Consider the following 25851-nt stretch of genomic DNA (forward strand, 5'->3'; position numbering starts at 1 on the left):
AGGCCTCTGCTCAGACAGTACCAAATTCTATGGAAAATTCAGTGTTGAGAGCATTGATCCCCACGGGGTTATGGTTATACCCACTATCACCACATGCCTGGTTTTTTTTTGATAAATAGACTAGTCTATGCCTAAATGCAAAGGATAACCATGCTGGGGTCAGACCCAAGACCACATGTGTCTAGTGTTGTGTTTCCACAGAGATGCTCACAGCAAGCCCCAAGAAGGATTATAGTAGTCCATCATTAGCAACTCAATTCTTGATCCAAACCTGGTTCTAGAATAGTGTATTTCTGAATAGAAGACTGTAAAGAATAGCTATGTTGAATCTATCTAGTCCAAGATTCCATTTCCACACTGGACAACTCATTGCCTTCAGGAAGCCTCCAGAGCAGACTAATGGCAGTAGACCATTAGTGACACTATTTGTGATACTAGGTTCTAGTATAATCTATGTGCTCCATGCAGTCATGTCAGCCACATGACCCAGGAGGTGTCTACGGACAACGCAGGCTCCTCAGCTTGGAAATGGAGATGAGCACCTTCCCTAGAGCCGGAGATGAAAGGGGAAGACTTTGCCTTTGTCTGTGTCTTTGTTTCTAGGCATTGAATATTTGCCGGCATCTGTATATATATATATATGTTGGAATCTGCCCTGAGCCCCCTCGGGGAGATCAGGTGAAATATAAATAAAGTATTATTATTATTATGCTTGAATAGAGGAATGTTGGGTCAGATCCAAAGCCAGCATACCGATCCCACAATAGACAACCAGTTTTCCATGGGGAGCCCATAAGTCGGACAGTGGTGCTAGACCATTAGCGAGAACATTCTTGACATTAACTAGGTTCTAGGATTGTCTAGAACCAGAATAGAAGAGTCACACAAGGCTGTTATAGTCCAGCATCCTGATCCTACAACAGACACCTAAGGTCCCATGGATAACCCACCAATGGGACATGAAGCGAGTAGCACCCTCTGGGTCATGTTCCCCAAAGCCTGGTCCTACAAAGGATGCCACCATTGATCTGGAAAGCAATGTAGAGCCATAGCTGCTAGTTGTAGGCCTTGATAACCTTGCTTCAATAGATTTTCACAGCCCTCCTTTATAAAAGCTTCCAAGCTGATGATCATCCATAGAAGAGAAGCATGATGGAAACAGTGGATGGGGTTCTTACCTACAACTTTGGGCAATTTCTGACGGCGGAGAGGGATCCGGGGAAGCTTCATACTGATTCGGCTGAACCTGCCGCAGAGCCGTCTCGGGGACTTCTTGAGGGTCGGGTCCTGTATGGTGCTGGAAAGGAAGTCAGACTATGAAAACACTTGATGAGGGAGCTTCCCTTCCCTCCCTTCCTCCTTGCATTTGGTAGAAGTTGATAGATAGATAGATAGATAGATAGATAGATAGATAGATAGATAGATAGAAACATTCCCAGGTTTGGAATCTTGTTGCAGCCTCATAACCCATGTACCCCTCCTCAAAGTAAACTGTCCCATCCTCCTCATCCCCAATCGCACATCGATGCTTACTCCCGAGCCTGGTCCTTCTTGCGGCAAACGCAACAGCAGCACAGAAGCGAGAGGAGGAGGGTGAGCAGCAAAATCAAGAGGGCTCCGGCGCCAATGACCCCCATCCGCTGGTTGGCCTCTGAAACGGAATCAAGATGCCATTGGGACACAGAAGGAGTCTGGTCAATACATCCTGCTCACACTTCCATCCTCAGGGGCCAGAGGCCAAAGCAACCCCAAAGCTGTGCTGGAGAACGTCGCCTTGCTTTACAAACATACCCATGTGGCAGGTTCCGGTCAAGGGGTCACACGAATCCTCGTGGCAGTTGCATGATTCAGCGCAATTCATGCCATACTGGCCTGTCTGGCACGTCAGGTTACAGCTGGGAAAAAACAGAGGAAGAGGGATCTCAGTCAACTTGAGATCCAGTCCTCTTGATGGCATACTGCTGTATCAAATGGACCTTGAGTGGCTGAACCTATTTTGTGTGGGTCTGGTTGGACAATGTGTTTGGAACCCTGAAAGAGTCCGTGTGTCTAATGGAAAGCAAAGTGACAAAGTATCCAGATCAATGAAACGTTAGTGTGTCCAAGACAGCTTTTGCTACACCCCATGGAGGAAGTTTGTTTGTTCCTTTATTTATCTTTCACTCCTATTCTTCCTTTATTTTCAATAATTGCAACAGGCAGGAAGTTTTGTGTCTGTTTGCAACAAATAGCAAGATAACATTTTGCATACTTCTGCAGAGCTTAGGCCCGTGATGGTGAACCTATGACACGTGTGTCAGCACTGACACGCATGGCTATTTTTGATGACACGCAGACACAGAGAACTACAACTTATAAGAGCCAAACTAATTCCATCCTTAAATTTGTAAAAGGCACTACAAATTTAACATCTGCACATCTGAGCATTGTTCACTCCATAACTCAGCATGGAATATACATTTTTCTTATTTAAACTATAAATATTGCAAAATTATGGGGTTTTTTTTCTCGAAGTTGACACACCATCCAAGTTATGCTCAGGTTTTTGGCAAATTTTGACACACCAAGCTCAAAAGGTTGCCCATCACTGGCTTAGGCACAGGTTTGTTGGGTTATGTTTTTTTCCATGAGATGGGAATTTGCACCCAGTTCAGTCTTGTCAATTCCATTGCCTTTATCTGTCCCACCACTCTAGCTGTTGTTGTTGTTGGGAAGCTGAAAAGGTGCTATTTCTCTGTGTTGTTTTAATGAAATCACTTCCAACCAGATTTCGGCCCAGCTCCCAAAACGGGCAAATCAACAGAGCCAAAAGCTGAGTGGCCCAGAGCTTGGAAAACCCTGCGTTTACACGGAGAGGAGTGACGATCTGCGCTTAATGAAGTGGCTTGTTTGTCTAGGATGCTATATTTTGGGGGGCAGGATCGACCTGAACTTGCGCACTATCTGGGTGCAGGGTTTCCTATCCTTCCACGGGCAAGATTTCAGCACAACCCGAGGCACAGCTGCTTGGCGTGCTTTGGCCGAAAGCAGCTGCCGAGGCTCTCTGGCCGCCAGCTTTTCATGCCTCTTGAACATCCAAAGCTTTCCCCCTTGGCCTGGCTCCCTGACCGCTGCCACGCCACGTGCCAATGGGCAAAGAGACGATGGAAGCCATGGAGCAGCTGGGCTCTCAGAGCTCTATTTCACAAGGGATTTGGGTGGCAATTCAAAATCTCCTTTTTCTCCTGCCATTCTATTAGAGAGCTGTGCCAAAACAAGCTTCTTCTTGAGAACCTCCAATAAACCACTCTACACAAGTTGAACCAGAATGCCCATCATAGAATCACAGAATAATAGAGTTGGAAGAGACTATTTATTTATTTATTTACAACATTTATATCCCACCCTTCTCACCCCGAAGGGGACTCAGAGCGACTTACAAGTTATATGTACATACAATATATTATACATATTATTAGCATAGCACAATATTTGTATTATATAATACTATATTGTAGTATACCATTATACTGAAATATTATTAGTAATATTACATGTAATATGAAACATAAAATTATTATATTTTATTATTAGTATTATATTGTATTACATTATAATATTATCAATATTATATGTGTATACTATATATTATGTTATTAGCACAGCAAATATTAGTATTATATATTACTATATTGTACTATATGACTATACTGCAATATTATTAGTAATATTACATGCATTATATAATATACAATTATTATATTGTATTATTATTAGTGTTATATTGTATTACATTATAATAGTATCAATATTATATGTTCTTGTTGTTGTTCATTTGTTCAGTCGTTTCCAACTCTTCGTGACTTCATGGACCAGTCCATGCCAGAGCTCCCTGTTGGTCGTCACCACCCCCAGCTCCTTCAAGGTCAATCCAGTCACTTCACGGATACCATACCATCCTCTTCCTTTTTCCTTCCATTTCCCCCAGCATCATACTCTTCTCTAAGCTTTCCTTTCTTCTCATGATGTGGCCAAAGCACTTCATTTTGGCCTCTACTTTTCTTCCCTCCAATGAGCAGTCAGGCTTTATTTCTTGAAATATGGACTGGTTGGATCTTCTGGTGGTCCAAGGCACTCTCAGAACTTTCCTCCAACACCACAGTTCAAAAGCATCTATCTTCCTTCGCTCAGCCTTCCCTATGGTCCAGCTCTCACATCCGTAGGTGACTATGGGGAATACCATTGCTTTAACTATGCGGATCTTCATTGCCAGTGTGATGTCTCTACTCTTCACTATTTTATCAAGATCAATATTATATGTACATACAATATATTATATTATCCAGCCTCTGTTTAAAAGTTTCCAAGGAAGGAGCTTTCCACTGTTGAACAGCTCTTCTTACAGTCAGGAAGTTCATCCTCATGTTCTAGTGGAATCTCCTTTCTTGTAATTTGTACCCATTGCTCCTAGTTCTAGTTTCAAGTATAGCAAGAACCTAGCCTGCTTTTTCCTCCTTAGGATAGCCTTTCACATATTTATATATATGGCTCTCATATCTCCTCTCAACCTTCTCTTCTGCAGGTTAAACAGACCCAGTTCTTTAAGATGCTCCTCAGAGGGATTATACATGGTCTCCAGACCTTTGACCATTTTAGTTGCTCTCCTCTGGGCACCTTCCAGCTTAGAGTCAATATCTCTTTTGAACTATGGTGCTCAGAAGTGGACACCGTAGAATAATAGAATTCTAGAGTTGGAAGAGGCCATGTGGACCATCCAGTCCAATCCCCTGCCAAGAATCAGGAAAATTGCATTCAAAGCACCCCTGACAGATGGCCATCCAGCCTCTGTTTAAAAGCCTCCAAAGAAGGAGCCTCCACCACAGTATTCCAGGTGAAGCCTGACCAAAGCAGAATAGAGTGGCACCAGGATTTCCCTCAATCTGGACACTAGACTCCTTTCGATGCAGCCCAAAATCCATTGGCTTTTAAAGCTGCTGCATCATATTGTTGGTTCACATTCACCTTCCTGTCCACGAAGACTCCAAGATCTTTCTCACATGGACTGTTGTCGAGCCAGGCATCACCCATCCTGTATCTTTGCATTTCATTTTTTCTGCCTAAGTGTCGTGTCTTACATTTGTCCATGTTGAAGTTCATTTTGTCAGTTTTGGCCAATCAGCTCTCTAATCTGAACTCTGATCCTGTCCTCTGGAGTATTAGCTAATATCCCTCCTAATCTGGTGTCATCTGCAAACGTGATAAGTGCGCCCTCTAAACCTTCATCCAAGTTATGAATAGAGATGTTGAACAGAACTGGGCCCAGGACTCAACCCTCTTCATGGCACTCCACTAGTCACTTCTTTCCAGGATGAAGAGGAACCATTGGGGAGAAGCACCCTTTGGGTTCAGTCACTTAACCAATTACAGATCCCTGAATAGTAGTATTGTCTAGCTCACATTTGACTAGTTTGCATGCAAGTGACTTTATTTATTTATTTATTTTGAATACTTTTACCCCTCCCTTCTCAACCCCTGGAGGGACTCAAGGCGGCTTCCAATTGGCAACAATTCGATGCCGCATAATAAAATACAAACAGCAATAATTATAATAGTTAGAAGCATACAAACATTAACCATAAAACATTAAAACAATATACTTACAATCCACTGAGCTATTACCAGTCTGGTGGCCATTTATCTAGCCGTATACTATGATTGAGAACTCCATTTAACTTATCCATAATCCATTTCCAAGCCATTGTCCACATTGTTAATTGTCCTTTCCGCCTAATTGCCCGAAGGCCTGGTCCCACATCCACGTTTTTACCTTCTTTCTAAAGGTGAGGAGGGATGACGATGACTTAATTTCCCCGGGGAGTGAATTCCACAGGCAGGGGGCCACCACTGAAAAGGCTCTGTCCCTTGTCCCCACCAAACGTGTTTGAGACAGAGGCGGGGCCGAGAGAAGGGCCTCCCCAGAAGATCTTAAACTCCGAGGTGGGACGTAGAAGGAGATACGTTTGGACAGGTACGCTGGACTGAAGCCATGTAGGGTTTTATAGGTCAAAACCAGCGCTTTGAATTGTGCTCGAAATTGGATCAGCAGCCAGTGGAGATGTCATAACAGAGAGGTGGTATGCTCCCTGAATGATGCTCCGGTGAGTAATCTAGCTGCTGCCCGTTGGACTAATTGCAATTTCCGAACAGTCTTCAAAGGCAAACCCATGTAGAGCGCATTGTAGTAATCTATTCAGGATGTGACAAGAGCATGGACCACTGTGGCCAGATCAGACTTTCCAAGGTTCAAGCGCAGCTGGCACACAAGTTTTAACTATACAAAAACTCTCCCGGCCACCTCCGAGACCTGGGGTTCCAGGCTCAGCGAGGAGTCCAGGATCACTCTCAAGCTGCGAACCTGCATCTTCAGGGGGAGTGTAACCCCATCTAACACAGGCTGTAACCCTATGCCCTGTTGAACACCTTCCTGAAATCAAGGTATGCTCCATCCACAGCATTCCTTGCATCTACCTTTTCCCTATCCCGTTAGCAGTTAACCACCTTCTCCTCGCAGAAACCCTACCATTTCCTTTTTCTACTGACATAACCAAGCAACTCCTTTTGATTGGTTTTAATCTCTCTGGCAAGCCTGAGTTCATTTTGTGCCTTAGCCTTACGAACCTCTTCCTTACAAATAAATGTCCTGTGGAAGATTTGAACCCGGGGTTGAGAAGGGTGGTATAATACTTAACTATTGGTCCCAGTAAAAACTCCACTGTAATTCTTGCAATAGCTTCATCTTGGTCTTCAAGTTAGTGGATACTTCAGCCTTAGTGGGGTCATTGTATATGCATTTTTGATACTAAATGCATTTCCATCAGAGCTGCTAAATGGCAGGCTATCTGGCATCCCCTACTCCCAAAGATTATGCCCGTGTGGTGGTAATGAAATAGCATCATTAGAACACATCTTGTTGCATTGTCATTATTACTCAGATCAAAGAGGCCAACTCCTACACCCAATCCTTACCCGATTGTCTAACCATTCCTGAGAAACAGCCTAGTCTCTGACCAGGGTATTACCTGACACTGTGCAGTATATGCCTGTATAGTATATTTCCCCAGATACAAGTGATCTGTTAACTCTTGTATGTTATCTATTTAACAGATGCAGGTCCATGGACTGTAATAAAGTTGGTTGTTGTTGATAATTATTTGTTTGAATTCCTCTTTGGTGATTTCCCCCCTTCCCAAAGAAACAGGGGGTTATGGTCTTTGTGATCCAACCCAACATGTCTTTGGGAGATCAATGACGTTTGGTTGGAGTGCTCATTTGGAAAGAGACACGCATTCTTTCCCAAACAGACATGGTATGCAAGAGGTTGAGATTTGCTTGCTGTGCTGAAATTGAGTGAAAAAAGGGGAAATAATACGAGGCTTGTCCCATTAAAGGGGAATGAGCCAGCAGTGACTAATGCTTTGGAGGCACATGACATAGATTGGCAGCTCAAATGAAGGAGGAAGGCAACACGCTTCCAGAGCAGCTTTCCCTCTTAGTGAACCAGAGAAACTCGGACAAAAGTCACAAAGTTGAAAGAAAGTTTTTTTTACAGTTGCAACACCAAAGGCGGCAAGGCGCAGTGAGCATTGGACTAGAGACCCAGAAGACATTAGAGTCCTCCAGGATTTCAAATCCTGCAGATATTGCTTACAGGCAGGCCCGTAGCCAGGATTTCGATTCGGGGGGGGGGGGAGTTTTTTCAGGGGGGGTTTCGGGGGGCTGAGTTTCGGGGGGGGGGGCTGAGTCTGAGTGAAAGAGGGTCTACCCTAGCAAACCTTTTGTATCATTACCCCAATAATACCCCCATGCATAAGGGATATATTGAGTATGGTGATCAGATCATGATATGAATAAACGTAACAGTTTAAATAATGCACCAGTAAGGCCTTTTCGCGAACCACCATTAGAATTTCGGGGGGTCTGAAGCCCCTCAAGCCCCCCCCCCCCCCCCGGCTACATGCCTGCTTACAGGGGTCCCACTGTACTGCAATTCCACCCGTATTCTCATTGTTAAAGGGAGCCACTATTGGGATATAATTGGGATCTACAATGATAACCCAGGAAATAATTTGACCAACTGGACTCCAATGCCATTACTTACGAAATGCCACGGTATCCCGGCCAGCAGAGGCAATGTCCGGTCTCAAAATGGCACTCTCCGTTGTAGCATTCACCGCAGAAAAAGGAGCAGCTATCCCCATATGTCCCATTGCTGCATTTGGTTTCGCACCTGTGACCAAAGGGCAAGAAAGAGTTGGTTAGATAAGCAAAATCTATCCATCCATCCACCCCACCTTGGTCCTAACAACGGGTGTTGACAATGGTCTCCCGCAGTCTAAAATCATACAGATTAAAAGCTATATCAAAGCATCTTCCAAAGTAACCCTACGACAACGTTACCTACAAGGCAATTTAACCATTCCTAAAGTGAAAGCCCTTATTCATTAAAAGGCTATATCCAAACCACACAACAGTACTGCACACTGTAGCTATTTCCGGGACCAGTCCAATATATTTTGCTGCTTGAAACAGGGCAGCAAGCTATCTTGGGCAACTGACAATATTCTTTCCTTTCTCAACCATACTTCCAGCTACCAAATAAACCCAGTGCAAATGGAGCCAATGACTGTGAGTCCACCGAACATACCTGTCTCCAATCCTGCCAGGATTGCAATGAGGACACTTGCCGTTGACGTGGTTGCAAGTATGGCCCTCCTTACAAGGGGGACAGATCTGGTCGCAGCCTTCGCCGTAGAAGCCCGGGGAGCAAATCTGGTCGCACTTGGTCCCATTCCAGCCTGCCTCGCATGCCAGGCAGCGGCCATCCACAATGGTGCAGGGCTGCAGCTCCTTGCACTGTCCGCACCTAGAAAAGCCACAAAGGGGTCCATGGAGAGAATAGTTTGTGGTGCCTCTCATACCAACTACAGGCTGGCATTTATTCCTAAATCCAGAACTGCGCATTCCAAAACGACATCATCTGAATTGCTGATGAACTTGCTGTCTTAAAAATGCCAGCACTTGTCTTGTTCTTCCTCAATAAAAAACATTTATCAGAGCGGGTGTTTTGTAAGGCCAACAGGTCTTGCCCACTTGAGACCAACACACCTTAAAAGACATGAGAGTGAAGCCAGGACTACAGAGTTTGACCCTGTCGTCTCTGTTTTGCGACTATTTGGGTCCTCCATAAAAGGCACATATTCATTACTAATAATTTAATTGTAGTGATATAACAGCACAAGGCATTTCACAAACACACAACATGACAAATGAATCAGAAGGTGATGTAGATTGGGAGGCCATGAAATATAGTGACCTGGGGGAAATTTCAGAACCAAAAAACTTACCTACATTCCTATGAAAGAAAATATATGATAGACTAATAATAATATTACTAATAATATTACAGTATAGTGGCATAGTACAATATAGTAATATATAATACTAATATTGCACTGTGCTAATAATATATTGTATACGCATATAATATTGATAATATTATAATGTAATGCAATATAATACTAATAATAATACAATATAATAATTTTATATCTCATATTACATGTAATATTACTAATAATATTATGGTATAGTGGTATAGTACAATATACTAACATATAATACTAATATTGTGCTGTGTTAATAACATAATATATTGTATACACATATAATATTGATAATATTATAATGTAATATAATATAATGTTAATAATAATACAATATAATAATTTTATATTTATATTACATATAATATTACTAATAATATTGCAGTATAGTGGTATACTTCAATATTGTATTATATAATACTAATATTGTGCTATGCTAATAATATAATATATTGTATGTACATATAACTTGTAAGCCACTCTGAGTCCCTTTTGGTTTGTTTTTTTTGTCGTGTCAGGAGCGACTTGAGAAACTGCAAGTCGCTTCTGGTGTGAGAGAATTGGCCGTCTGCAAGGACGTTGCCCAGGGGACGCTTCATCATCCTTGTGGGAGGCTTCTCTCATGTCCCCGCATGAGGAGCTGGAGCTGATAGAGGGAGCTCATCCGCCTCTCCCTGGATTCGAACCTGTGACCTGTCAGTCTTCAGTCCTGCTGATACAGGGGTTTAACCCACTGCGCCACCGGGGGCTCTCCCTTCGGGTTGAGAAGGGTGGCATAAATAAATAAATGATAAATAGACTGGGCTTTTAATGTTGTGATTATGAAGCAGGAGTTGGCACGTTTCTATGTCTTCGGGGTTGAGAAGGGCGGTATATAAATATAAATACCGCAAATAAATACAGATGCCAGCTGAAGAAAATGGCTTCTGACTCCATTTCCGACTCAGATTCTGACCCAGTTTGGATTAAAACAGGGATAGGCCATTATATGTTGCTGCTTGGAAACCATTTGAACCCTGCAGCTAAACTTCCAAGGGAACAGGGGAATCTGAGTGGGGTGGCCAGGGATCAAAATTCTTAGACTTCAACTCTGTGAGCCCCAAATCCACTACATCCCTCCCTGCCCAAGGAGTCTTCCCTCACCTCCTCCTGCAGCCTTGCCCATAGAAGCCAGCTGGGCATGGCTCGCGACAGAACTTTCCCCGGTAGCCTGGATCACAGGTGCATGTCCCGTCCACCTGGTTGCACTTGCCCATGTGACACTGGCAGTAGCGGTCACAGCGGGGCCCAAAGGTACGCCCACGACACTGGCATCGCCCCGTGAACTGCTCACAGGGAGAGTTATTGCAGGCGCATTGGTTGTTGCAGCTTCGGCCCCACCAGCCAGGCTGGCAGTTACAGGTACCAGTCAGCTGATCGCACTGGGAGTTGAGGCTGCAGTAGCAGGCGCTGGCGCACTGGGGGCCCCACCAGTTGGGCTCGCAGGTGCACTTGCCCGTCTTCTGGTCGCACTTGCCGTGCTTGCACAAGCAGGCATTCTCGCACTTGGGCCCCCAGCGGTTGGCGTTGCAGGTGCACTGGCCCGTCACGTCCTCGCACTGCCCATTGGGGTGGCAGCGGCACATCTCCTTGCAGTCTGGGCCCCAGAACTGGCGGGGGCACTCTGGAGCATGACAAAACAAAGAAACAAACAAAAACATTCAATTTCCTTAATTGCTCTCATCCAAATCTCAATCTCATTCTCCTTATATTTTAATTTGTCCTTCCATATCTCAAAGTGTGTTTCATGTTGTGTGTGTGTGTGTTTCATTTTTAATGTATAAATGCTCCAATTCCTTTCTCTTTCTCAAATTTCCATTTTAAAATTTGGTCTCAGTTTGCTTCTGGGCTTTCTTTTCCATTCTATTATTCTCTGGCTCATTCCATGCCATAACAACCAGTTTCTTTCTCCACACTTATTCTTTAACTCCTCCCATTTTTTTTATTGATCTATCAGAGCTTAATAACTCGCCAAGTTTTGTTATTCTATTCTGTTTCATATAATTTATCAGTTTCCCAAATATCTGACCTTTTAAATGATTCATTAGTCCTATTGAAAGCAGATCCAATAGGACTGCTTTAGATATGATTTTCCTGCTTCTTGGCAGGGGGTTGGACTGCATGGCCCACAAGGTCTCTTTCAACTCTACGGTTCTATCTTTTTTATATATCGGAAATATACTTTGCCATTTTCATTTATTTATTTATTTACTTACTGTATTGTATACTGTCCCTCTCAGCCTTCTGGCAACAATATCAAAGATCATAGGCCTGTCGAAACAGGTATGTCTTACATGCCCTGCGGAAAGCTGATAGGTCCCGCAGGGCACGGACTTCAGGTGGCAAAGTACTCCAGAGTGATGGTGCCATGCTGTGAAGGCTCTGCGCCTGGTTGCTGTTAGACACAAGGTCTTGACACTGGGAATTTCCAATAGATTTTGGTCCTCGGAACGGAGGGATCTTTGGGGTTGTTAGGGGATGAGGCGGTCCCTCAGGTACATCGGCCCCAGACCATGCAAGGCCTTAAAGGTGAGTACCATCACTTTGAAAGTGATCTGGTGCTCAATTGGTAACCAATGCAGCTGTAGTAAGATTGGTGTTATGTGGCATCTCATCGGAATTCCCGCAAGAAGCCGAGCAGCTGCATTTTGTACCAACTTGAGCTTCCGAATCACCGACAGAGGAAGGCCAATGTAGAGGGTGTTACAGTAGTCCAGTCTTGAGATGACTGTAGCCTGGATCACTGTAGCTAGGTCGTCCCTGGACAGGTAGGGGGCCAGCTGTCTAGCCTGCCACAGATGAAAGAAGGCGGTTCTGCTAATGGCGGAGACCTGGGTCTCCATCGTCAGCGGAGGGTCCAAAAGGACTCCCAGACTCTTTACCAATGATGACGGGGTAGCGCCTCGCCATCCAGGGTAGGCAGGTGCACTGGCCTGTCACATCCTTGTATCTAACCTGGGGGTCGGGATCTAACCTGGGGGGGGGGGGGTCGTGAGGAGGTGTCAGAGCGGTTGACAAAGACTATCAGAGAACACAGTATTTTTTGTCAGTCCTGGGGGTTCTGTGTGGGAAGTTTGGCCCAATTCTATTGTTTATGTGGTTCAAGGGTCTCTTTGATTATAGATGAACTATAAATTCCAGAAATTACAACTCCCAAATGTCAAGGTTTATTTACCCCAAACTCCACCAATGTCCGCATTTGGGCATATTGAGGATTTGGTCCAGATCCATCATTATTTGAGTTCACAGTGCTCTCTGGATGGAGGTGAACTACAACTCCAAAACTCAAATCAATGCCCACCAAACTCTTCCAGTATTTTCTGTTGGTCATGGGAGTTCTGTGTGCCAAGTTTGGTTCAGTTCAATCTTTGGTGGGGTTCAGAATGCTCTTAGATTGTAGGTGAACTATAAATCCCAGCAACTACAACTCCCAAATGACAAAATCAATCCCTCCACAACCCCACCAGTATTTAAATTTGGGAGTATCGGGTATTTGTGCCAAATTTGGTCCAGTGAATGAAAATGCATCCTGCATATCAGATATTTACATGATGCTTCATAACAGTAGCAAAATTACAGTTATGGAGTAGCAACAAAAATAACATATTTTCCAGCGTATAAGATGACTGGACGTATAAGACGACCCCCAACTTTTCCAGTTACAATATTGAGTTTGGGAAATACTCACTGTATAAGACTACCCCTCTTCCAATGCACACCAAATAAAAATTTAAGAAACATCAGATTTGATTTCAATATGGTAATTTTCCTATTACTGTACCTCCTTCTCTGCCTCTCAGATCTCGCACATGCGTGCCTGCGCCATTTCACTGCAGTCCACAGGAGCGAGATCTGAGAGGCAGAGAAGGAGGTACGGTGGCAAGGGCAGGCCAGACAGGTGAAAGAAGTGTGTTTTTCTGGTCACAGAGCCGCTGTATCTCTTTTTTCCATACCTTTGGCATACGGTATGCTTGCTGCTTGCTCCGCCCTTCACTTACACCTTCCCAGTTAGGCGCCCCCTCACCTTGTCATCAAGACCACATTACGTCACTTCTTTCCACAAATCCTGGTGAGAGGATTTTCTTCTATTGTACTTGCACAGCGCTGCCCTTGCTGCTTTCATATGGTCGCTGCATATGGCGGGGATGCGGCCGGGGCCGTTTTTTAGCTCCCCCCACAATATGTGGCGACCGAAGATTCTCCAGTCCGGCTCGGAGCTTCAGCACCTGCCCTATAAGATGATACCTGGCGTATAAGATGACCCCTGACTTTTGAGAATGTTTTCCTGAGTTAAAAAGTAGTCTTATACGCCAGAAAATACAGTGATTTTATGGTTGGGGGTCACCACAACATGAAGAACTGTATTAAGGGGTCACAGTATTAGGAAGGTTGAGAACCACTGATCTACCTTTCCCTTAATCTACCTTTCTCTTAATTAAGGGATTAATTTCTCCAATCTTGCCCATCTTTTTGATTTGTCCAAATCCAATTCCAATAATCTCACTAATTGGAATGCCTCGAAATAACTCTGTGAGTTTAGGGCTCCCCAACATTCATTCTCTTCTGGCGAGTATAATATCCAATGAGAGATTCTACTCTTGTTAGCCCCTGCTATCCAACATTTAATTGAGTTGTCCCATTTCTTTATTATTCTGGATGGACTATTAAATAGTAGTGTTTGAAAAAGGAACAATATCTTGAGTAGAATCTTCATTTTGCAAACCTTGATTCTGGTTGTGATATCCCAATTCCAATTTTTCCAGTTAAGTATTTGCTTACTTATTTTTTTCATAGTTTAAAAAATAAATAAAACTGAAACAAAACAAAAGTGGGTATTAGTGACAGAACATGGAAGATAAATCATAGGGCTCAACACCTCTCCTAGTGGCATAGGTCATTAGCCCCCATGTCAGGATGTATCCTCCCCCAAAGTGATTCCTTTTAGGTCTGAGCACTGGTTCACCTTAGGAAACGACTTGAAGGTAAACAACCAGGAATAAACTACACATCCTAGGATTCCATGGTGAAATCGTTTTGCGACCATTACGTAGCATGATACAATTCTGGGTATCTTCCATTTCTGCAAGCGTCAATGCCAGCAGAGTCCCCAGCACATTTCACTTCCTGGCGTTTCTTGTACTCACTGGTTTCACAGTTGGCACCAAAGTACCCATGGCGGCAACGACACTCATTGGGCCTCACGCACACCTCGTTGTCTGTGCAAGTGAAGTTCCCCTCACACACGGCTACAAGGGAAGAGAAGAGCAACAACATGAGCAAATGGTGGACCTCACTTAGGGTTCCCCATTCCCTAGTTCTCAGGGCACAGGGAGGAATCTCAGGGGGAGAGCACTGCCTTGAAAGCATGGGCAGATACATTTCCCTGCAATAAATCAAATGGTGCATTTTGTGCACACGTGGTTGTTACTTAACATCTCATTGCTAGGGGCTGCTCCCCATAACATCAACTTTGCCACATCACTAGGGCTATCACTAGAGAGTCGGCTCTAGGCCTTTGGTTTTGGCCCTGAAATCTTAGGTCTTGGAAAGTCTTGACTTGGCAACACTAACTGTAGTGTGTCTTGGGATATATCCACTGCTCTCTGGGAATGGTTGGGCATTGGTGGTCCACTAAGTTGGCGATGCTCCCCTTGGGAAGACCCTAAATAAGTTTCTGAGGAAAACCTAGAGATTCTGTCCATAGGATTTGTTGGCATTTAGTTGTCCTGCGGAGATCTCTGTATCATACTCTTCCACCCAAACACGCTCCCCCCCCCCCCCCCCAGATATGCCCTGGACTTACAGCATCAGGTTTTCTCCATGAGAACATGAGGCAACTGCGGGCAGCCAGTTGGCATCTTCCAAATTGAGTGTGGGTAAGAAAAGAAGGTCACAAGGAGAGGACCCAAAGAGAAAGCAATGCTCCAAGAAGCATCCTTTGGCAAGTTTGGAATCCTTGCTTCTGAGCAAGAACCAGGAATGCACCACGGATATAGAAAACCCTTTCGTTTTCTTGAGACCCACCACCATACGGACATCTGTGAGCACAGTCCCCAACATAGAGGTGGTGAGGAACGAGGTAGAAGGTCCCAGAAAGCCCCAAGAAGGACACTTGAGAGAAATCTAGAAAGGCACAGAGAGACGGTTAGCAGACAGCCAGTTAGGTGAAAGGAGAGCACAAGGGGGTTAGGAGGCACCTCAAGAAGGTGTGAGACCAGGCAACCCTTTTGACACCCATCATGCGGGAGGCGCGAAGCAGAGGACTTACCCTGTTGCTTATCTGTGGAGAACCTACTGTTGAGAACCCTTGAGAAATAGCAGAAATACATCAATGTAAGTACATGCAAAGGTGGATGCATGGGGTAAGAGTTGGGGATCTGGTGGAGGACCCTAATGTATTAGTTGGTTATTCAGCTCTCATTTATGCAGGCAGAACAAAGGAGAAAATAACTAAGCCCTCCTGTCCGAAATAGGAACACTTTTACATTGAGACAGAATAATCGCATAATTTCCCCCTGGTATCCTTCACAAAGAGATTGAAAAAAGTTCTGCAAACTTTAGTATATGTGGAATAAGCAGATGTTTTACTACTATACTACTACTAGGAGTACTAGGAGTAGTAGTATAGCAATACTAGGAGTTCTGTGGATATCTTATAATACTATGGGGCCCATCCTGTAAAGCAGATTGCTTTGATATTTTTAGATGCGGAGAAAGCGTTTGACAATACATCATAGCCGAAGGTGTTACAGCAAGCATAGGCAAATTTCGGCCCTCCTTCCAGATGTTTTGGACTTCCACTCCCACAATTCCTAACAGACTCATGGCCCTTCCTTTCCCCCCTCAGCTGCTTAAGTGGAAAAGGAAAGGAAAAAGGAAAAACAAGGGGCCTGATGCTGTTAGGAATTGTGGGAGTTGAAGTCCAAAACACCTGGAGGACTGAAATTTGCCCATGCCTGTGTTACAAGATCCCTCTGCCTCTTTTCCAGCTAGATAGCATGGTGTTGTCTTTGAGCATTGGATGTTGGAGGGCAGGGTTTGAATCTCTACTCTGGGTGCTAGTCTGAAGCTTACAGGAGCCGCCACCCCCATGACACACTTTGGTGGGCTCTTCTGAACTTCGGACATAAACCCAGCACGAATTTACCACTCTGCCTTGTATGAATTTCAAGGGAGGACGCCACTCAGGCGTCCCTTCCCTGAAGGGAACCCCATAAGCCTGACCTCCTTATATCCAAAAGTCTGGCCAGCGGACTGGAATAACACTGAGCTCAGCACAGTTTTGAGTCCAGCCGGCCAGGCCAACTGCGATCCCTCCACAGGAAAAGGGAGCGGGCCTCCGCCAAGTTGGAATGGCAGCTGAGTGAAGAAGCCGCTAAAAATAGCTCCTCCAAGTTTCCCATCAGCGCCTGGGGACTCCAAGTCCGGAGAAGGCTGCTCCTCCTCGAGCCTGCCGCTTTCCTTCCTCCTGCTGCGTTGAAAGCACACTACAAAGAGATCCGCAAGCGGAACCTCGGGACACCAAGTTCCAGAGGGTCAAATGGAAACGGCAGAAGAAGTGGAGCTCGAGATTCACAATGTTATCACTGCGCAGTGAGACTGTGCTCTGACGGTGGCTTGAGAAATGACCCAAAGAGTTATAAAAGAGATCGAAGAAGTTTTTGGCCTCTGCACGGGAGATGGATGCTTGCCACACACACAAAAAGGGTGCCAGTGCCAAAAGAATAGGGGCCAATGTTTCCCAAAACGGGATGTTTACTGGATGCCTGCTGTGTTGAGTTGGCCTTCCTTCAACAGCCCATTGTCTGCCATCTCCTGTTTTGTTCCTGTCTTGTGCTCCTTCCTTTGCTCAAATGCCCTGGCTCAATATTGTAAGGGTTTCTTGCGGGGTGATCGATCTAACAACTCACTGCCATGGGCATTGTGTGTGTGTGTGTATACACACATACATATACATACACACAGTACAAATCCCATATCCGCAAGGGATACATTTGCGGACTTTGCGTGAGTACACAAAATTGTGGAAAACAGCAATCCCTATTGAAAGGGAGGACCTCCAGCCCAAAAATACCCTAGACTTTCCTGTAGGACATGGAGATTGCTTAGAGAGGACATATTTTGCTGGAGGTGGATAAACAAAATCGGGGATAATAGTGAATTCTATTGAAATGAAGGATGCTTGATCCAAGAGTACCATAAAGCGGCATCAGAAGACCTAGAGGACATATATTAATGGAAGTGGATTTAATCAGTCCTGTTCCTGCAGATAGGAAGTCTGTATTGTACACAATAGAGACCCGTAGTTCCTTTACACCGGCAGTGTGTTTTTTAATATGAAGTCAGTTGAAAGAGAATGATTTTTTTCAAAGAACTTTTAAGGAGGCTGAGAGAGTGTCACCCAGTGGGTTTCCATACCTGATGGGAGATTCGAACCCTGGTCTCCATAGTTGTGGTCCAACATCGAAATTATGACACCAAGCTATCTAGTGCTAGCCCTCCCCAAATAAGCTTAGCACCATGAATAATAGCATCTCAAAGGTTTGGTCTAAAACCTGGAGTGGATCCTGCACCCTCTTGACATGGAAGCCACTTTTTTTCAATGTCAGGAGTGACTTGAGAAACTGCAAGTCGCTTCTGGGGTGCGAGAATTGGCTGTCTGCAAAGACGTTGCCCAGGGGATGCCCGGATGTGGCCTCCGACTATTTCTGGTAATCTCTGGTCTACTTAGAAAAGGGATGAACGATGCGAAAGGAATGATGTGTACATATATGTATGAGGCTTGTTCTTACCAATCAAACACTCCTCGCCTTGTTGCCTCCATCCCGGGCAGCACATCAAGCCAGTTGAACTGCAGGGAGAAAGAGACAGAGAAAGAGTGAGAAAGGACCCCAAGGGACTCAAATCCCACATGGTAGCCTTAAAGCAGAGGTTGGCATCCAGAAGGCATTCTGCCTCTTCTAATATTTGGTCCCAAACGTGCCTTGAAATGCCAAATCCCTCACGCTATCATATGGGAAGGCAAGAATCTCATCGGACTACAAGTTTATTTATTTATTTATTTATTTATTTATTCCCAACATTTATATGCTGCCCTTATTTATTTACGGTATTTATTTATTTATTTATTTGCCGTATTTATATACCGCCTTTCTCAGCCCAAAGGCGACTCAAGGCAGTTTACATTTGGCAAAATTCGATGCCCCCCAGCATATAAAATACATTTTAAAACATTAGCAGAGTGGGAGCAGATGTGGAACAAAAAATTGAAATATGTATATGCAACAGATTTAAAAGAAAACTGGATAAAAATGTTCCACAGATGGTACACCACTCCTAAGAAACTATCTTTAATGAACAAGAATACTTCTGATAAATGTTGGAAGGGTTGCCATCAAACAGGTACTTTTTATCATATGTGGTGGACGTGTAAAGAAATAGAGAAGTATTGGACGAAAGTACATGAAGAGCTACAAAAAAATTTGAAGAGAGTTTTTAAGAAGAAACCAGAATATTATCTATTGGGATTTACAGATTTGGAATTACAATTAGATGAGAACGAAGACTATTTACCTATGCTACAACAGCGGCAAGAATATTATTGGCGAAGTTTTGGAAACAGGAAGATATCCCTACCACTGAAGAGTGTTTAGGGAAATTAAGAGAAATAAGAGAAATGGACGAATTAAGTTTTTTCTTGAAAAAGAATACCGGGAACCCGATAAAGAGGACAGATTGGACTCTATATGAAAATTACGAAAAGGAAATAAATAAATAAGAGGAACACTATGAAGTGGATATAATGGAAATATCATTGAGGACTCAACACCTGATGGAGAGATGGAAGTCAATTTTTATTTTAAATATTTTTTTTCTTTTTTCTCTTGGTTTTTTTTTTGTGTGGCTTTTATATTTTTGTATTTTTTGGTGGACTTGGGGGTAGGGGGATGTATTTCTTACTTTTTTCCTACTTTCCTATCATCTTTTTTAATATTCTCCCTCTTTCGATGTTATTCTTAAAACCTTAATAAAAACTATTATAAAAAAAATTAGCATATAAAATATAGGTTCATAAAAAGTCAATAAAAACATAAATCCTCAGCATCTCCTTACTGAAATCATTATTCAATCACATTGTCAGTCGTTCCATGGTTTATCATTGCCTTCGCAAATGCTTGCTCAAAAAGCCAGGTTTTAACCTTTTTGTGAAATGTTAAGAGGGAGGGGGTGGATCTCATATCCCTAGGAAAAGCGTTCCACAGCCGAGGGGACACCACTGAGAAGGCCCTGTCTCTCGTTCCCGCCAAACGCATCTGAGACGGAGGTGGGACCGAGAGCAGGGCCTCACCAGACAATCTTAAAGTCCTAGATGCTTCATAAGGGGAGATTCGTTCATAAGTGGAGACAGGTAAGCTGGGCCAGAACTGTTTAGGGCTTTATAGGCTTAAGCCAGCACTTTGAATTGTGCCCGGTAGCAGACTGGCAGCCAATGGAGTTGGCGCAGCAGAGGAGTTATGTGCTCCCTGAGCGCCACTCCTGTTAGCAATCTGGCTGCCGCCTGTTGGACCATTTGGCGCTTCCGAACAGTCTTCAAAGGCAACCCCACGTAGAGTGTGTTGCAATAGTCTACACGGGATGTAACCAGAGCATGGACTACCGTGGCCAAGGGGACTCAGAGCAGCTTACAAGTAATATATAAATACAATATATTATATTATCACCATAGCACAATATTAGTACTTTATATTACTATATATAATGTTTTTAATGACACAGGAGGCAAAACGTTTTGACCCACCCTCGTACGTATTGGGGGCTTGAGGGACATGACATGACAGATTTCTAGACAGACTTCAACTCCCAGAAGTCTCAGCTGCCTTGGTGTGTGATGTGATGGGCTGTGATGGGCTGGATGAGGGACAACAAGCTGAAGTTTAATCCTGACAAAGCAGAGGTCCTCCAGGTCAGTCGCTCAGCTGATCGGGGTCTAAGGTGGCAACCTGTGCTCGATGGGGTTACACTCCCCCTGAAGAAACAGGTCCATAGTCTGGGGGTCCTTTTGGACTCAGTGCTGATGCTTGATGTTCAGGTGTCGGCAGTAGCTGGGAGGGCCTTTGCACAGTCAAAGCTCGTGCGCCAGCTGCAACCGTATTTCAAGAAGTCTATCTTGACCATGGTGGTCCACGCCTTAGTTACTTCAACGCTTGATTACTGTAATGCACTCTACATGGGGCTGCCCCTGAAGATGGTCCGAAAACTAGTTGGTGCAAAGGACAGGGAGTGGTCAACCCCCTGTTTAAACAGCTCCACTGGCTGTCAATAAGTTTCTGGTCCCAATTCAAGGTGCAGGTCATTACCTATAAAGCTCTAAATGGTTTGCGACCTGCCTATCTTCGTGACCACATCTTCCACTATGAACTTGCATGATCTCTAAGATCCTCTGGGGAGGCTCTTCTCTCGCTTCCACCTCTGTCTCAGTGGGGATTAGTGGGGAAGAGGGAGTGGGCCTTCTCAGTTGTGCCCCCCCCCCCCCCCGGCTCTGGAATTCCCATCCCAAGGAAGATCAGGCTAGCACCCTCCCTGTCCACTTTCCGTAAAGAGTTAAAGACGTGGATGTTCCGCTGTGCTTTTGAGTAGACAATTCCCTAGATAGCTGGCCCCCAGATAGGACCCAAAGTCGTGACCTCACACTATTGCTCTTATCCCTACTGCTGCCATATGACCTATGCACTTTACTTACTAGCCTATCCTTTAAATTATTGTTGCACCAGCCCGCCCGCCTGTGATGATAAACTGAATTGTTATTGGTTGTTGGTTTTGATGCCTGTTTTATATATTGTTATAATGTTGTTGTTTTATTTTGTTTTATACTATTGTTTGCATTTTAATGTGTCACATTTTTACCTGTGTTGATCGGGCTTGGTTTCATGTAAGCCACCCCGAGTCCCTTTGGGGAGATGGGGGCGGGGTACAAAATAAATTTGTTGTTGTTTTGTTGTTGTTATTATTATTATTAGTAAAGGTAAAGGTTTTCCCCTGAGATTAAGTCCAGTCGTGTCTGACTCTGGGGGTTGGTGCTCATCTCCATTTCTAAGCCGAAGAGCTAGTGTTGTCTGTAGACACCACCAAGGTAATGTAGCTGGCATGACTGCAGGGAGCACCGTTACCTTCCTGCCAGAGGAAAACCTATTGTTTTCAAACTGCTAGGTTGGCAGAAGGTGGGACTAACAGCAGGAGCTCATGCTGCTCCCTGGATTCGAACCTGTGACCTTTTGGTTAGCAAGTTCAGCAGCTCAGTGGTTTAACCCACTGCATCACCGAGGCTCCATCATCATCATCACCATCACCATCACCATCATCATTACTGACCAGTGATCAGGGATTCTGGGAGATGAAGTCCAAAACACTCAGAGGGCCAGAGTTTGGGAGACACTGGTTTGAAAGATGGTGTGTCTGATCTTCATCGATTGGCAAAGAATACTTCTGGGCAAAGCAAGCTCACTCTCGAAAATGATTCCAGAATTCAAGTTGTTACAGGGCGTCAAAAGGGAAGAAAGGGCTCAGACCCCACCGTCCAGCTTCCCAAGGAATGCAGCTGGAGGTTAAGGAGCGCGTGCCGTAATGTGAGGAAGGGGAGCAAAGTGGGTGGGCCATTTCTCTGAAAGGGCCCTTTATGCCCACTTTAGTCTCGGTCGAGACTGAGGGGCAGAAACGGCGCAGTATCACTGGACTGGAATACCATCACACAGAATCTGAAGATCTGAAGGGACCCCGAGGGCCATCTAGTCCAACCACTGCCTTTGACGACCTCCAAAAAAATGGAAAGCCCACCAACCTCCACAGCAGTCTAGTTCACTGTCAAATATTTATTTATTTATTTGCCTTATTTATATCCCGCCTCGCTCTACCCCAAGGGGAACTCATTATTAAATAATAAATAAATAAATAAACTCAAGACAGCTGACAATTGTACCTCCACAGTGCCTTAAAAGATACAAGATCAGTTAAAACATGTTAAAAATTAAAATAAGCATAATAAAAATACATTTCAATGAATCACGTCATCCAAAGTCGTAGTCTAAAGGCCAGTCCGTAGTCAAATTGCACATATTCCATGCTAACATTCCTGCACTGCTCTATTTTTCAAACACCTGCTCCCAGAGCCAGGTTTTGACTCTCTTTCTAAACACTAGGAGGGAGGGGCCCTGATATCACTAGGGAGGGAGCCACCACTGAGAAGGCCCCGTCTCCTGTCCCCACCAACTGCACTTGCGAAGAATCATAGAATCATAGAATCAAAGAGTTGGAAGAGACCTCATGGGCCATCCAGTCCAACCCCCTGCCAAGAAGCAGGAATATTGCATTCAAAGCACCCCTGACAGATAGTCATCCAGCCTCTGTTTAAAAGCTTCCAAAGAAGGAGCCTCCACCACACTCTGGGGCAGAGGGTTCCACTGCTGAATGGCTCTCACAGTCAGCAAGTTCTTCCTCATGTTCAGATGGAATCTCCTTTCTTGTAGTTTGAAGCCATTGTTTCGTGTCTTAGTCTCCACGGAAGCAGAAAACAAGCTTGCTCCCTCCTCCCTGTGGCTTCCTCTCACATATTTATACATGGTTATCATATCTCCTCTCAGCCTTCTCTTCTTCAGGCTAAACATGCCCAGCTCCTTAAGCCGCTCCTCATAGGGCTTGTTCTCCAGACCCTTGATCATTTTAGTCGCCCTCCTCTGGACTCATTCCAGCTTGTCAATATCTCTCTTCAATTGTGGTGCCCAGAATTGGACACAATATTCCAGGTGTGGTGTAACCAAAGAAGAATAGAGGGGTAGCATTACTTCCCTAGATCTAGACACTATGCTCCTATTGATGCAGGCCAAAATCCCATTGGCTTTTTTTGCCGCCACATCACATTGTTGGCTCATGTTTAACTTGTTGTCCACAAGGACTCCAAGATCTTTTTCACACGTACTGCTCTCGAGCCAGGTATTGTCCCCCATTCTGTAGAAGAAGGTGAGACTGAGAGCAGGGCCTCCCCAGGCGATCTTAATCTCCGAGATGGTTCATAGGGGGAGATACGTTTGGACAGGTAGGCTGGGCTGGAACCGTTTAGGGCTTTATAGTCTAAAGCCAGCACTTTGAATTGTGCTCGGTAGCAGATTGGCAGCCAGTGGAGCTGACGCAATAGGGGGGTGGTATGCTTCCTGTATGCCGCTCCAGTGCAGCCCTTATGGTCAAAACATTATTGGTGACAGTGGGATGATGTCATAAGCTATAGTTCTTCTGAAGGCCTAGGATTGCACTGGGCTTTTTGGCCACTGTGTCACACCCTTGGCTCCTCTTTTGCCTTCTGTTTTCAAAGGCTGTTTGCAATTTGGGACTCGGTCGGCACAAAATTAGCAGAGGGACATTTTGCGCAGAAAACAGCCTTTCCAGCATTTTCTGAGCCCAAAAGAATATTTCTATCTCCACAGATTATCTTGTGCAGAGAAAATGCTGCTTCCTGCAAAAAACCGCAGTGTGTGACTTTTGCGGTGGGTACGTCTCCAATTGCGAAAAGTTTCATTCCTCTCGGAGTTTTCTCATTGGATTTTCCTGGTGCTCAAAAAACATGGCTTTCACCAATTTTTTGAATGAAGAATGATCCCCATATCCACAAGGAATACATTCCCAGGCTTCAAGTGGATAGAACAATACCGAACGCTATTGAAACGGTGAACTTCTAGCTCAAGAATACCATAGAACTTGTCCTAGAGGACTCAGAGAAGGTAGATATTGTTGGATGTGGACAAATGAAACCCAAGGAGTTGGTCCTGTAAATTGATAGTCAACTCTATGAGAAATACAAGTTGTTGCTAGTGTGTTCATAGTAATTCATAGGATTTATTCCTATTTTTTGTTAAGTGTTTTATGTTAACTGATATTGTTCCTGTCACAAATGTTGATGTATTTTATGTGTTCTTATGGCACTACTATGTGCTGTTCTGTGAGCCATCCAGAGTCCCTTGTGGGAGGTGGCGGGGGGATATAAATCAAGTTATTATTATTATTTGAAACACAACAAGATTAGTACACAGCAAACAAGATCACTCTGCTGTCTGTTGTATTGGATCACACGTCGGACACTTCCCAAGTGTCTAGGACTGTGTGATGTATCGGCAAATAATGTGTGCAGATCTGAGTAGGGTGGCCTTTTGCAGCTGACAGGTGGGAATTTTGTCAGCGCCGATTGTGTTTAAGTGCAAGCCAAGGTCTTTCGGCACGGCACCCAGTGTGCCGATCACCACTGGGACCACCTCTATTTGCTTGTGCCAGAGTCTTACTATTATTATTGCAAAATTTGGCAAAATATTCAGATCTCAAATGGTCACCCCAACAATCTACTCACCAGAAATGCATTTTGATGGCGAACAAAATTCCTACCAAGATGGAGAGAAGGTAACTGGATTGATGCTGGCTGGGAATTAATTGAAATGAGGGCTGACTCCTTGAAACCCTTTGAGTGTCACAGGAATGGACCCCAAATGCCTACCAAAGAAGCCAAACCAAAAGCAGGCAAAGGTCCGTTTCTGGTTTGAAGTGACCAGGGTTTCACTGGTGTCCAATACTATTTCAAGTGACAATGGACCATGGCAACAACCCATCATCTACATTTCAACTGTCTATAGACAATGAGCTGCTCGGCCATGGTAAGGGGAGGCTCCGTGGCTGCCTTGGGGAACGGTGTTGTCCCTCTTCCTCCATTCCTCCCCAACATTCCCTGCCACAAAACAGATTTTGTCTTGGGAGCCAAGCCCCGGAGCAGAGCCCTCCAATGGGGGGGGGGGGGGGAGGAGGACCAGAGGGGGGGAACGGCGTCCAGAAATTCCACTGCAAAGCCCTCTCATCTCCGAGAGCTTGTTTGCAAGGCTTTAAATCAAAAACAGATGGATCCTCTCTTTCCACTGGGTTTTAGGTTACACTCGGAGAGGAGGGTGGCGGGCTTTTTTCCCCTCGGTGTTGTTCAACCACCCAATGGAAAAAGGCAAACCGGGGTGGGGTGGGGGTTCTTGCTTAGGAAGAGAGGGCCCCACTCCCGAAAAGATGGGGACCTTTCCTCACTCGGGTTTTCATCTCCAAAGTTGTAAGAGTTCAACAATGGCGGAGTGGAGGGCGGGAGGGACCCACATCTTGAGATGGTTAAGTCGAGCAGAGGGTTAAAGCTTCAAAAAGTGGTTTGCAGTGGAAACAGGCCGGAGCGAGCGGGGAAGGAACAAGGAGCAAAGCGGTCTTGTTTTTGGCGAGTCCCTCTTCTCAAATATAGGCTCCCAAATGAGTCGGCCAGGAAAGCCAACTTCTTCTATTGGAACAATCATTGGGGTCCTCCTTTCAAGGTCCCCACATTCGAGAAAAC

General features: G+C 44.7%; 1 protein-coding gene across 2 annotated transcripts in view; it reads right to left on the reverse strand.

The window, feature by feature from the left end:
* SCARF2 (scavenger receptor class F member 2) overlaps positions 1-25851 on the reverse strand; it is a 37393-nt gene that overhangs the window by 5956 nt on the left and 5586 nt on the right. The window contains exons 2-9 of one of the 2 annotated variants that reach the window (XM_060785347.2): positions 18254-18312; positions 14606-14707; positions 10566-11085; positions 8684-8902; positions 8138-8266; positions 1792-1895; positions 1534-1651; positions 1179-1297 (exon numbers count right to left, since the gene is read on the reverse strand). In XM_060785347.2, coding sequence (XP_060641330.2) covers positions 1179-1297; positions 1534-1651; positions 1792-1895; positions 8138-8266; positions 8684-8902; positions 10566-11085; positions 14606-14707; positions 18254-18312 — 1370 coding nt within the window. Of the gene's footprint in view, positions 1-1178; positions 1298-1533; positions 1652-1791; positions 1896-8137; positions 8267-8683; positions 8903-10565; positions 11086-14605; positions 14708-15729; positions 18219-18253; positions 18313-25851 lie in introns of those variants that run through there. The other variant, XM_060785348.2, reaches the window with a different exon arrangement.

This window comes from Anolis sagrei, chromosome X, assembly GCF_037176765.1.
Source record: "Anolis sagrei isolate rAnoSag1 chromosome X, rAnoSag1.mat, whole genome shotgun sequence".
Taxonomy (NCBI): domain Eukaryota; kingdom Metazoa; phylum Chordata; class Lepidosauria; order Squamata; family Dactyloidae; genus Anolis; species Anolis sagrei.